This window comes from Salmo salar, chromosome ssa10 (genome assembly GCF_905237065.1).
Source record: "Salmo salar chromosome ssa10, Ssal_v3.1, whole genome shotgun sequence".
Taxonomy (NCBI): Eukaryota; Metazoa; Chordata; class Actinopteri; order Salmoniformes; family Salmonidae; genus Salmo; species Salmo salar.
This window is the reverse complement of record NC_059451.1, coordinates 95,536,322-95,550,570: the sequence shown is the minus strand read 5'-3', so window position 1 is coordinate 95,550,570 and position 14,249 is coordinate 95,536,322. Positions and strand designations below refer to the sequence as shown.

At 43.0% G+C, this 14,249-nt stretch overlaps 1 protein-coding gene across 1 annotated transcript in view; it reads right to left on the bottom strand.

Moving 5' to 3' along the window:
• LOC106561231 (SH3 and multiple ankyrin repeat domains protein 3) overlaps positions 1–14,249 on the bottom strand; it is a 417,309-nt gene that overhangs the window by 27,388 nt on the left and 375,672 nt on the right. Inside the window, exons 16-19 of the mRNA XM_045688739.1 lie at positions 11,644–11,719; positions 6,790–6,872; positions 2,738–2,862; positions 2,464–2,599 (exon numbers count right to left, since the gene is read on the bottom strand). Coding sequence (XP_045544695.1) covers positions 2,464–2,599; positions 2,738–2,862; positions 6,790–6,872; positions 11,644–11,719 — 420 coding nt within the window. The remainder of the gene's footprint in view (positions 1–2,463; positions 2,600–2,737; positions 2,863–6,789; positions 6,873–11,643; positions 11,720–14,249) is intronic.

Sequence of the window (14,249 nt, the reverse complement as noted above, 5' to 3'; positions counted from 1 at the left end):
TCACAGACTATGCTGATGTCATCTTGCGTAGACTTACAGTTTGTTGTCATCTTTCTGCAAGTTTTTTCAGGACATCCACCTCTCCTGGGACAACTGAAAACTGTTCTTAAAGGTCCATGACGTCTTTAGTCAGATCGTCCATTCTTTTGTTAGTTGAGTCAATCAGTATTTCAACAAAGATCTTGAAGCTATTTTCCTGTTGTTGTAACAACTGCTTGTAGAACCCCTATTGTTCATTTAAAAAATCTTTCACCTGTGATAGAGAAACTGTCCTCTCCATTACTCCCACCATTGGCTTTGGATTTCATGGTAGCAACATAGACTAGCATTGGTGCCCCACAGTTCCAGACAGGGCAGGTCGCAGGGCAGATGGAAACAGAAACAAACAGCAGGGATTTAGACAGTCACAAGATCGGCACAAGCGTAACCGCTTTGCGGGCTGTGTTCAAGCTGTCAAGGAAACTTTTCTAGCTTGATAGCTAGTAAGCTAGCAGCTAAGCTAGCTGCTACACCAAGCAGCTCATCAGACTTTTGGTTGGCAGGATCCCTGAACAGATGTAACGGTCCCAGCAACTGAGGCTAACCAGGTTGCGGGATCCAAATTCAAAAGGTAACTAGTAACCAAACTTTTTCATTAGAACACTTTTTTCGAGACTTTCAAAACAACAAACCGAGCTCTCCCTTGTTCCGCGTTCAGCACACCTCTCTGATGCGTTTCTGTCTCCGCCCTCTCACACTCTATACTGACCAAAACACACACTGTACACTCCTGACCTGAGTCCTCTAATGAAATTAGAGGAAGTGGGGACTTCATCATGACCAAGCGGTAGATCTTCAGAACAAACTAATTTCCTCAAATTAGGTGGATAAATACACTGTCATCTCAGTGTAATCAAGTGTATTACTGTTGTCACTGTCTTTAACCACTGTCAAAGCATTACTTAAGTAAGACATATTCCATTTTAATTGTCAAAAATGATAACTTCTTGGGAAAATACAACATCCTGGACAGTAGTGGAAAAAGTACTCAATGTTCATACTTGAGTAAAAGTAAAGATACCTTACTAGAAAGTGACTCAAGTAAAAGTGAAAGTCACCCAGTAAAATCCTACTTGAGTAAAAGTTACAAAGCATTTGGTTGTAAATATACTTAAGTATCAAAAGTAAACATAAAGTACATATACCTCAAAAAACGACTTAAGTAGTACTTAAAATATTTTTACTTAAGTACTTTACACCACTGATCCTGGATATGCAAATCTTCCTTATTTTTTGAGGGGATTCACGCAACTTCAATCCCAGCAACAATACATGTCTGTCATGTTCAGTTTCAATCACAGACTGACTACTTAAAGACCTCCATATCGACTCTGTTATCTCTCTCTCTCTCTCTCTCTCTCTCTCTCTCTCTCTCTCTCTCTCTCTCTCTCTCTCTCTCTCTCTCTCTCTCTCTCTCTCTCTCTCTCTCTCTCTCTCTCTCTCTCTCTCTCTCTCTCTCTCTCTCTCTCTCTCTCTCTCTCTCTCTCTCTCTCTCTCTCTCTCTCTCTCTCTCTCTCTCTCTCTCTCTCTCTCTCTCTCTCTCTCTCTCTCTCTCTCTCTCTCTCTCTCTCTCTCTCTCTCTCTCTCTCTCTCTCTCTCTCTCTCTCTCTCTCTCTCTCTCTCTCTCTCTCTCTCTCTCTCTCTCTCTCTCTCTCTCTCTCTCTCTCTCTCTCTCTCTCTCTCTCTCTACTTGTGAGTACCAAAAGTCCTCACAAAAATAGTAAACCAACTAAAACCTCAAATACATCTAAGTTCTCCTGCAACAGGGTGATCAAATTAAGATCCTACATGTGTATCTGTCTGTCTCGCTCACCCAAGGAGACACACACACATACACTTTCCCGAGGTCTTAGTAGCTGGAGAGAGTGGGAGCTGTTTAGCACAGGGATGAGATGAGATGCCGTTGACATGGAAACCACATGAATTTACAGTTTGGTAAAGTGGTGAAATCACCTGGATGACAGGAACATACAGATCCTTCTCAAATATATCAGGTCATCTAGTGCCAACTGCCATATCCATGACAACATACTAATACAGAACCTAGAATTGAAGAACCTAATGGCTATATGCCAGAGATCAAATACATGGACCAGCTAATAATGTGACACTGGACTGAAGGAGGAGGAGATTACATCTGCAATGAGGGACAGGCAGTAGTGGAAGTCCCATTTTTCAACTTGTCCACTCCAGCACACCAGGGCGAGTATCAACACAAAGCATCTCAGAGTAGGAGTGCTGATCTAGGATTTGTCCATATAATCTTATTCATTATGATCTAAAAGGCTAAACTGATCCTAGATCACCACTCCTACTCCGAGACGCTATGTGGATACAGGCCCACATATACATGATACAATCACAGGACTGTAGATACTCATTATATATGACTCATAGTAACTTGATGAGGGACATGCTGCTCACCTTTCTTGCGGACCACCTCCTCAGACTCAGGTTTGCGTGTGACAGAGACCACCTTCATCAGCAGGCTGTTGCCCCCCTGTCTGATCAGAGACACCACCTGCTTATGGCCCACCTTCACCACGTTCACTCCGTGCACCTGGAACACACACACGCACGAATGCCATGCACACATATACACACGGCTGGAGGTCAGCAGACAGAGACCTGAGAGGCAGTGGGGCTAGTCCATGGGGTTGGAGAGGAGATAGGAGAAGAGGAGAGGGGGTGTAGTTACCTCTATGAGGAAGTCTCCTGTCCTAAGCCCAGCCCTCCAGGCCACTCCCTCTACGTCGACAGACTCCAGGTACTGGAGGGCAGGGAATGCAGGTGTTGGGGTGAACTCCTCAATAGGCGTCTCAGCTGGGAACACACAGAGAGAATGACCAAATATCCAAACATGGATAGATGTTTGAACACAAGAAATACACATACAGCATTAATCTTGGAATCCTCCGTAAGGTACACTGAATCGTGAGAGTATCACCCACGCACATCTGCCATGGAAAAGAGAACACACCTTAAACTCATAGAGGTACACATAGAAGTAGATACACACAGCAGCCTGTAAGTGAATGTGTGTTTCTAATAGAGTGAGATGGTATAGTGTTTTTATTTTTTTATTTCACCTTTATTTATCCAGGTAAGCTAGTTGAGAACAAGTTCTCATTTACAACTGCAGCCTGGCCAAGATAAAGCAAAGCAGTGCGACAGAAACAACACATGGAGTTACACATGGAACAAACAAGCGTACAGTCAATAACACAATAGAAAAAAAATAAAGTCTATATACTGTGTGTGCAAATGGCATGAGGAGGTAAGGCAATAAATAGGCCATAGTAGCAAAGTAATTACAATTTAGCAGATTAACACTGGAGTGATAGATGAGCAGATGATGATGAGCAGATGATGGTGTGTAAGTAGTGATACTGGTGTGCAAAAGAGCAGCAAAGTAAATAAAAACAATATGGGGATGAGGTAGGTAGATTGGGTGGGCTATTTACAGATGGACTATGTAGGAACGGTAAGGTGGTGTGACAGGGAGAGACCCTTTCACTCAACAGTATTACTTTAATCACTCTCACACTGAAAATCAGATTACACACACACACCTGGGGATAGAGCTACTGTGTACTACACACACCCTCTATTTAATCCAATTGAGGCCAACTAAACCACCTACAAAGGAGAGCTCCCAGAGGCACCTGCAATGTATGTACAGTGGGGGAAAAAAGTATTTGATCCCCTGCTGATTTTCTACAATTGCCCACTTACAAAGAAAATATGAGTTTATAATTTTAATGGTAGGTTTATTTGAACAGTGAGAGACAGAATAACAACAAAGAAATCCAGAAAACGCATGTCAAAAATGTTATAAATTGATTTGCATTTTAATGAGGGAAATAAGTATTTGACCCCCTCTGCAAAACATGACTTAGAACTTGGTGGCAAAACCCTTGTTGGCAATCACAGAGGTCAGACCTTTCTTGTAGTTGGCCACCAGGTTTGCACACATCTCAGGAGGGATTTTGTCTCACTCCTCTTTGCAGATCTTCTCCAAGTCCTTAAGGTTTCGAGGCTGACGTTTGGCAACTTGAACCTTCAGCTCCCTCCACAGATTTTCTATGGGATTAAAGTCTGGAGACTGGCTAGGCCACTCTAAGACCTTAATGTGCTTCTTCTTGAGCCACTCCTTTGTTGCCTTGGCCATGTGTTTTGGGTCATTTTCATGCTGGAATACCCATCCACGACACATTTTCAATGCCCTGGCTGAGGGAAGGAGGTTCTCACCCAAGATTTGACGGTACATGGCCCCGTCCATTGTCCCTTTGATGCGGTGAAGTTGTCCTGTCCCCTTAGCAGAAAAACACCCCCAAAGCATAATGTTTCCACCTCCATGTTTGACGGTGGGGATGGTATTCTTGGGGTCATAGGCAGCATTCCTCCTCCTCCAAACACGGCGAGTTGAGTTGATGCCAAAGAGCTCCAATTTGGTCTCATCTGACCACAACACTTTCACCCAGTTGTCCTCTGAATCATTCAGATGTTCATTGGCAAACTTCAGACGGGTATGTATATGTGCTTTCTTGAGCAGGGGGACCTTGCGGGCGCTGCAGGATTTCAGTCCTTCACGGCGTAATGTGTTACCAATTGTTTTCTTGGTGACTATGGTCCCAGCTGCCTTGAGATCATTGACAAGATCCTCCCGTGTAGTTCTGGGCTGATTCCTCACCGTTCTCATGATCATTGCAACTCCACGAGGTGAGATCTTGCATGGAGCCCCAGGCCGAGGGAGATTGACAGTTCTTTTGTGTTTCTTCCATTTGTTGTCACCTTCTCACCAAGCTGCTTGGTGATGGTCTTGTAGCCCATTCCAGCCTTGTGTAGGTCTACAATCTTGTCCCTGACATCCTTGGAGAGCTCTTTGGTCTTGGCCATGGTGGAGAGTTTGGAATCTGATTGATTGATTGCTTCTGTGGACAGGTGTCTTTTATACAGGTAACAAACTGAGATTAGGAGCACTCCCTTTAAGAGTGTGCTCCTAATCTCAGTTTATTACCTGTATAAAAGACACCTGGGAGCCAGAAATCTTTCTGATTGAGAGAGGGTCAAATACTTATTTCCCTCATTAAAATGCAAATCAATTTATAACATTTTTGACATGCGTTTTTCTGGATTTTTTTGTTGTTATTCTGTCTCTCACTGTTCAAATAAACCTACCATTGAAATTATAGACTGATCATTTCTTTGTCAGTGGGCAAACGTACAAAATCAGCAGGGGATAAAATACTTTTTTTCCCTCACTGTATGTATGTATGTATGTATGTATGTATGTATGTATGTATGTATGTATGTATGTATGTATGTGTGTGTGTGTGTGTGTGTGTGTGTGTGTGTGTGTGTGTGTGTGTGTGTGTGTGTGTGTGTGTGTGTGTGTGTGTGTGTGAGAGAGACATGACCCCACTATGAAAGACAATCTGTTCAGTTTTATCTGAGGCACATGGGAAGATGGAGGGAGAGAAAGAAGGAGACAAGCTAAAGAGAGGAGAGAGGGAGGGATACATCTAGAGTGGGGGAAAGTTGACTGTTGGAAATTGGAAAAGGAGGAGAAAAAGGTAGACAAATTGAAATATTGAAAAGAAAGCTATTGGCTCTACATTAGACTCCATGTCAACTGTTTGTTGACATGGAGCTACAGACTAGTCTCTCCCTCTCTCTCTAGCCTTCATTGCTTTAGTGTTTAGAGGTAGGGAAAGGTGGAGTAAGAAAGAGATGTAGAGACAGAGAGCAGGGGAGAGAGAGGCAGGCAGCCTAGCAGTTAAGAGCGTTCGGACAGTAACGGAAAGGTCACTGGTTCAAAACCCTGAGCCAATTAGGTGAAATATCAGTCGATGTGCCCTTGAGCAAGGCACTTAACCCTAAATGCTCCTGTACGTCACTCTGGATAAGAGTGTCTGCTAAATGACTAAAATATAAATATAGAGATGGAGGAGCAACAAACACACTCTGACTCCTGGGTTTGGTGCCCGTGAGGGGTTGCTATAGTAACCAGCATGGGGAGCTGGAATGTGTGTGTGTGTGTGTGTGTGTGTGTGTGTGTGTGTGAAGTAGTAGAGGATAAAGACTAATAGTAAAGCGGAGGGAAGGGGTGAAAGACAAGACAAGAGAAGAATAGAACAAAAGAAAGACAGTGAAGGAATCAATGAATGAGAAGAAATAAAGATACAAATTGGAGAGAAAGTAATTTCTGTCTCTGAATACAATGTGTGAGGAACAGATGGGGGATTCAACGAACAGTTCATTTTAGGATGACGCCACCACAAGGGCTAGACAGACACACACATACACACACTCATAAAGAGACAATGTGGGGTTGATCAAAGCCAGTCATGTTGGTTCATAGGTAAATAAGGCATACTGTGTGACTCAGTGAAAGAGGTCTAGAACTCCTCACATCAACCCACCACATCTCATACCCCACACTCAGAACACCTGCAGAGGAGCTCACAGACCTGTAATGACACACACACAGACAGCCTATGACATGAAGAAAGTAGCTAGCAGGGCCTTGGAGGCAGCAGTGACAGTGATCAAAACAGCCTGCTTTAGTAATAAGGTATAAAGTCAAGCTTTGTGAAAATATGTGTTTGGAGCTCCAGGCTGGTCCTGGAGGTATAGAGAGAGAAGTTGTCTGTTCCAGTCTTATGGCCAAGCACTAAAACACTTGATTAATTAGCAAAGGTATTCACCTATGTGTGTGTGTGAGTGTGTGTGTGTGTGTTTTTGTACCTTTGGCTCCCCGCAGGACGAAGCCGAAGCCTTCGTTTTCTTTCTTCTGCAGCATAGCATTCTTCTCCTCTATGATGTAATCACTGGAGAGTAGAGAGGAGAGGGACAGCAAGTAAGAGTCCAGCAACAAGTTCACTGAGAGAAGAGACAAAGAGACAGGGGGGAATGAAGAAAAGGGGAGAGAGAGCCAGAGATGGTAGAGAAAAGGGAACAGGGATCGGAGGAGAGGGACAATGAGAGAGAAAGAGGTAAGGAAAGAGAGGGATAGATAGGGGAGAGAAGGGGGAAGGATAGGGAGCAGAGAGAGAGCTGGGTGGGGGGTGATGTAGGGAGAGAGGAACCCAATGGCTTTGCAAACAAACACACACACACAAACACACCTGAACCTCCTTCTCTGATGACCCAATCAACTCTTGGGGCTGTACAGTACCTAGATTGTGTGTATTATTTGTTTGTGTGTGTGTGTGTGTGTGTGTGTGTGTGTGTGTGTGTGTGTGTGTGTGTGTGTGTGTGTGTGTGTGTGTGTGTGTGTGTGTGTGTGTGTGTGTGTGTGTGTGTGTGTGAGTGAGTGCATATTATGTCAGTTCAAACCAGACAATTCAATCGTCAAAAACAACAGCACATGTATTCCCAGCGACATTCTCGCACTCTGTAGCCACACAGTAAAAGCAGCATCATGTCCCATTCTCAGCAACACCCATATACTGTTGACTGACCGTCTGACTGTCAGAAGCCATGGCTGACACCAGACAGCCCATAGAGTTAGTGAAGCAGATGACTGTGAGTGTCAGTCTCGTGAAAGTCTCTCAGGTCAGTAGACATCCCAACACCACACACACTGGCAAGGGAGATCTGGAGTTTGACCTTGTGTTAACAGTTTGCCACGCCTGCTACCCAGCCACTTACCCAGGGCAGATAGAGCCCCTGCTGACAGGGCCTGGAGACCCGTGAGAAAAACTCCTGTGTCAGGGGGCAGAGGTTGCAGAGATACAGTATCATTTAACTAGAGGACATGCTAAATACAGAGAGATATACGGTGTATAGATATGCCTACAGTTCAACATCTCTTCCTCTCATCCCTCTCTCAGCCTCCATCCTGCATATCCAACTCCAGCTTAAACGTTTCCCCTCCATAGCTCCAGAATACCTTGCTTTATGTTTCCATTCAACCAACCATGTTCTCAATCTCTCTAATGTTGCATTCACAATTCTATTTCATGAACTCCCATTTAGATACAGCTCAACTCAGGCATTTTGAAAATATCTTCCATACATTCATATGCAAAAAAACACACACTGTGGCAGAATCATATCACACAATGTATTTATACAGTCTTACATAGAATCATGTTCCATAAACCCTCTAAGTAGCAATTCACAGCAGCATGCCAAAGACTTCCATTCACATACAACTCCATTCCATAGACTTCCATTCACATACAACTCCATTACATATACTTCCATTCACATACAACTACATTCCATAGACTTCCATTCACATACAACTACATTCCATAGACTTCCATTCACATACAACTCCATTCCATAGACTTCCATTCACATACAACTCCATTGCATAGTCTTCCATTCACATACAACTCCATTCCATAGACTTCCATTCACATACAACTCCATTCCATAGACTTCCATTCACATACAACTCCATTCCATAGACTTCCATTCACATACAACTCCATTCCATAGACTTCCATTCACATACAACTCTATTCCATAGACGTCCATTCACATACAACTCCATTCCATAGACTTCCATTCACATACAACTCCATTCCATAGACTTCCATTCACATACAACTCCATTCCATAGACTTCCATTCAAGAGCTTTGACATTCTCTCCTATTCAGCTGCTGTAGCTCTCACATGATCTTCATGACTCACTATGTACCCATTGTTAAAGCGGTGGAGAACTGCTCTCTCTATCTCCACAGCTACCCTCTGATACCAAGCTCCTCTCGCCTGACAAGCTGACTCTGACATTTACAGTGAATTTACATCAGAACACAGTCCTATAGCAGCTCCTCTTCTACTGTCCTCTTTCTCAGCCTGCACATATGATTTACACGAGAGCTAGCACTCATACACTCCTTTATTACAGACGTCATATACAATACATTTCAGAGAGAGACGGACAAGGAAGAGAAGGAGAGACATACTCAAACACATGCACAAACACACACACATGTTTTGGTAATGGGAGCTTAGTTATGTATAATGCAAGCAGAATGCACTGACCCTGTCTCACCACTAGACAGCAACAGCATCACATAACTCTCATTTACACTCCCCTAAGTATTTATTTGGACAGTGAAGCAAAAACCTTTAATTTGGCTCTAAACTCTAGCATTTTGGATTTGAGATCAAATGTTTTATATGAGGTGACAGTACAGAATGTCAACAACTATTTTAGGGTATTTTCATGCATATCTGTTTTACTGTTTAGAAATGAAAGTACTTTATGTATTTAGTCCCGTCCCTCCCCCCCCCGTCCCCCCCATTTGAAGGAGTCATACATATTTGTACAAATTCACTTATAGTGTATTACATTTAGTAAACCATTTAGTATTTGGTCCCATATTCCTAGCATGCAATGACTACATCAAGCGTGTGACTACAAACTAATTGGATGCATTTGCAGTTTGTTTTCGTTGTGTTTCGGATTATGTTGTGCCCAATAGAAATCAATGGTAAATAATGTATTGTGTCATTTTGGAGTAACGTTTATTGTAAATAATAATATAATATGTTTCTGATCACTTCTTCATTAATGTGGATGCTGTCATGATTATGGCTAATCATGACTGAATCGTTACAGAAGCGTATACAGTATATCATACCCCCACAAAATACTAACCTTCCATGTTTTAGGGGCATGATCTTTGTGCATCTGCAACTTTCTCAAATCCAAAATGCTGGATATTACAGGGCCAAATACAGTTGAAGTTTGAAGCTTACATACACCTTAGACAAATACATTTAAACTCCGTTTTTCACAATTCCTGACATTTAATCCTAGTAAAAATGCCCTGTCTTTGGTCAGTTAGGATCACCACTTTCTTTTAAGAATGTGAAATGTCAGAATAATAGTAGAGAGAATAATTTATTTCAGCGTTTATTTCTTTCATCACATTCCCAGTGGGTCAGAAGTTTACATACACTCAATTAGTATTCGGTAGCATTGCCTTTAAATTGTTTAACTTGGGTCAAACATTTCGGGTAGCCTTCCACAAGCTTCCCACAATAAGTTGGTTGAATTTTGGCCCATTCTTCCTGACAGAGCTGGTGTAACTGAGTCAGGTTTGTAGGCCTCCCTTGCTCACACACGCTTTTTCAGTTCTGCCCACACATTTTCTATAGGATTGAGGTCAGGGCTTTGTGATGGCCACTCCAATACCTTGCCTTTGTTGTCCTTAAGCCATTTTGCCACAACTTTGGAAGTATGCTTGGGGTCATTGTACATTTGGAAGACCTATTTGTGACCAAGCTTTAACTTCCCGACTGATGTCTTGAGATGTTGCTTCAATATATATATATATAATATTCCTACCTTATGATGCCATCTATTTTGTGAAGTGCACCAGTCCCTCTGGCAGCAAAGCAATCCTACAACATGATGCTGCCACCCCCATGCTTCACGGTTGGGATGGTGTTCTTCGGCTTGCAAGCCTCCCCCTTTTTCCTCCAAACATAACAATGGTCATTATGGCCAAACAGTTCTATTTTTGTTTCATCAGACCAGAGGACATTTCTCCAAAAAGTACGATCTTTGTCCCCATGTGCAGTTGCAAACCGTAGTCTGGCCTTTTTATGGTGGTTTTGGAGCAGAGGCTTCTTCCTTGCTGAGCAGCCTTTCAGGTTATGTCGATATAGATATAGATAGTCGTTATACTGTGGATATAGATACTTTTGTACCTGTTTCTTCCAGCATCTTCACAAGGTCTTTTGCTGTTGTTCTGGGATTGATTTGCACTTTTTGCAACAAAGTCTGTTCATCTCTAGGAGACAGAACGCGTCTCCTTCCTGAGCGGTATGACGGCTGCGTGGTCCCAAGATGTTTATACTTGGCTATTATTGTTTGCACAGATGAACGTGGTACCTTCAGGCATTTGGAAATTGCTCTCAATGATGAACCAGACTTGTGGAGGTCTAAAAAAAAAATTCTGAGGTCTTGGCTGATTTCTTTTGATTTTCCAATGATGTCAAGCAAAGAGGCACTGAGTTTGAAGGTAGGCCTTGAAATACATCCACAGGTACACCTCCAATTGACTCAAATTATGTCAATTAGCCTATCAGAAACTTCTAAAGCCATGACATCATTTTCTGTCTTTTTTCAAGCTGTTTAAAGGCACAGTCAACTTAGTGTATGTAAACTTCTGACCCACTGGAATTGTGATACAGTGGATTATAAGTGAAATAATCTGTCTGTAAACAATTCTTGGAAAAATGACTTGTGTCATGCACAAGGCAGATGTCCTAACTGACTTGCCAAAACTGTAGTTTGTTAACAAGAAATTTGTGGAGTGGTTGAAAAACAAGTTTTAATGACTCCAACCTAAGTGTTTGTAAACTTCCAACTTCAACTGTATAGATTTTTACTGTCCAAATAAATACATATGGGAGTCTGTTACATTGTGTGGTGTGTGTGTGTCTGTCTGTGTATGTGTGTGTGTGTGTGTGTGTGTGTGTGTGTGTGTGTGTGTGTGTGTGTGTGTGTGTGTGTGTGTGTGTGTGTGTGTGTGTGTGTGTGTGTGTGTGTGTGTGTGTGTGTGTGTGTGTGTAAGTATATGTACGTATCTGTGTGTGTGTAAGTGTATGTGTGTGTGCATGCGTCTTACCTGTATGAGGTGACGTTGTCGTAAGATCCCACAGTGTAGTGTCTGAACAGTCTCTTAGTGCGGTCCTCTCTTGTCTCTGTAAAACAAAGCAATACACTGTCAGGGTGTGTGCGTGGTCTCCTTTGGTCGCTGTCCAGCCAGGTTGCTAAGAATCCACGGCGGAATCCGACGTCCGTCCAGGTAAGCAGGACGTCGGGAGATGACTTCAAAACAGGCCACTAGAGGCAACGATGAGTGCTATTACCATCAAGTAGGCTTGGGTTTTGCTAGAGCGTTGTGGAAAGGAATGGTGGATGTGCATGAGGCATGAGCTCTGGCTCCAAGTGCTAGGCACTCCTTATTTTTGTTTTGTTTTAACCCTATCCCGAACCCCCCCCCCCACACACACACACACACACACACACACACTACTGTTTGTGTGTGGTGTGTATGCATGATGTATGTGTGGGTGTGTGATGGCGAGAGTCAGAGCGAGAGCATTTTTATTACTGTTTTAAAGTGTGTGTGTGTGTGTGTGTGTGTGTGTGTGTGTGTGTGTGTGTGTTTACTCTGTTGAGTGGATGATATTTGTTTCTTGACATTCACTCCACCCTATCTGTCTGTCAGTTTGAGTGAGTGACAGCTGCCAGCTTTGTCCAATACAAGAGTATTCCAGAGTTTCTCATCCTCAAAGCACAGGAAGACCAAACAACCCCCCCCCTCTGTCTCCACTGCTTGCTACATCACCTACACTCCTCACAATCACTCTCTCTATCCTCCCTTGACCCTTTCTCCACCCACCTCTCCATTACCCCTCTTGTCATCCTCTTCCCGATTCTCTCCATCATTCTGTCTCCCTTCCAAACCTTCTCTCCTTCATTCTCATTCACTCTCCATAAATCTCTCCATCTCTTTATCCCCCTCCCTCCACCCCCCCATCTCTACCCCTCTCTCCTTTTCTCTCTCTAATAGTGGTGTCTCTGACTAAGGTGTTAATGGGTACAGGCCCACTAGCGTTACTCTCATTAAAAATGCATAGACTTCCCCCATTCCCCATCCACTCCAAAAACTCACACGGATGTGTGCGCCTGCCCTCATACACACACAAAGAAGCCGAGGATTAGGCTGACTGAGCCCCCCCACACACACTTCCTTCCCCTTCCCTAAGATCATATAGTGACAGTGTGATGTGGGTTAAGGGGAGAGGGGAGGTTTTAGTTATATTTGGGGGAGAAGGTCAAAGATGAGTCAGCACATCAGTGGCGCTAGAGTACTGCTTCCCTTTATACTTCACACACACACAGGCACACACACACTGGCTGGAAATACATCAAACATATCAGACGTTATTGTGTGTGTATGAGTGTGTGAGTCAGTGTGTGTGTGTGTGTGTGTGTGTGTGTACAGGATGGTACTAGCAGACGCAGTGTAAGTGTGTGTAATGTGGGCCAGTGTCGTCTGATGCCTGCACAAGCATCTAAAGGCTGGGCACAGACAGCACTGATAACCTGGACTACACCTCCACCCACACCCACACAGCTATGTCTTACTCTTACTATACTTGTGAGGACTTTTTGGGGACCAACTATTGATTCCCATTCAAAATCGTATTTTCCCTAACCCTAATTGTGTCCTCACATCTCTGAATTTTAGTTGGTTTACTATTCTTGTGAGGACTTGTGATACTCACAAGTATAGTAAAACGTCTCCACACACACACACACACACGAGAGAGAGAGAGAGAGAGAGAGAGAGAGAACCAGTCAAAGTTTGTACACACCTACTCATTCAAGGGTTTTTCTTTATTTTTACTATTTTATACAGTGTAGAATAATAACGAGGACATCAAACATCTGAAATAACACACCCCAAAAAGTGTTAAACAAATGAAAATATATTTTAGATTTGAGATTATTCTAAGTAGCCACCCTTTGCCTTGATGACAGCTTTGTACACTCTTGGCATTCTCTCAACCAGCTTCATGAGGTAGTCACCTGGAATGCATTTCAATTAACAGGTGTGCCATGTCAAAAAGTTAATTTGAGGAATTTCTTTCCTTCTTAATGCTTTTGAGCCAATCAGCTGTGTTGTGACAAGATAGGGGTGGTATAAAGAACATAGCCCTATTTGGTAAAAGACTAAGTCCATATTATGACAATAACAGCTAAGATTGTGCTACTTTGAAGAATCGGAAATATAAAATATATTTGGATTTGTTTAACACATTTTTGGTTAATGCATGATTCTGACGTCGGATTCCGTAGAAAATAGAACCAATTAAGAAAAACTCTTGAATGAGTAGGTGTGTCCAAACTTTTGACTGGTACTGTACATTGCACGTGTAGCATACCCTTCATTCACTTAAAGTAGAGCGTCAAACTGATGTGAAATGGTGGCATTATGGTGACAACCTGGCTCTAGTATAGGAACATTAATAGATGAGGACAAAGTGTCTGTCGGTTCTCCCTGTGCAGACGGACACAAAGACACCAGATGGACTGAGAAGCACCGGGAACATCTCCAATCTGTCTTAAAGCTTCAGAATCTGGGAGGAGATTTGAAGCAGATGCTTTATTCACACATGCACGCGCACGCACACACACACACACACACACACACACACACAC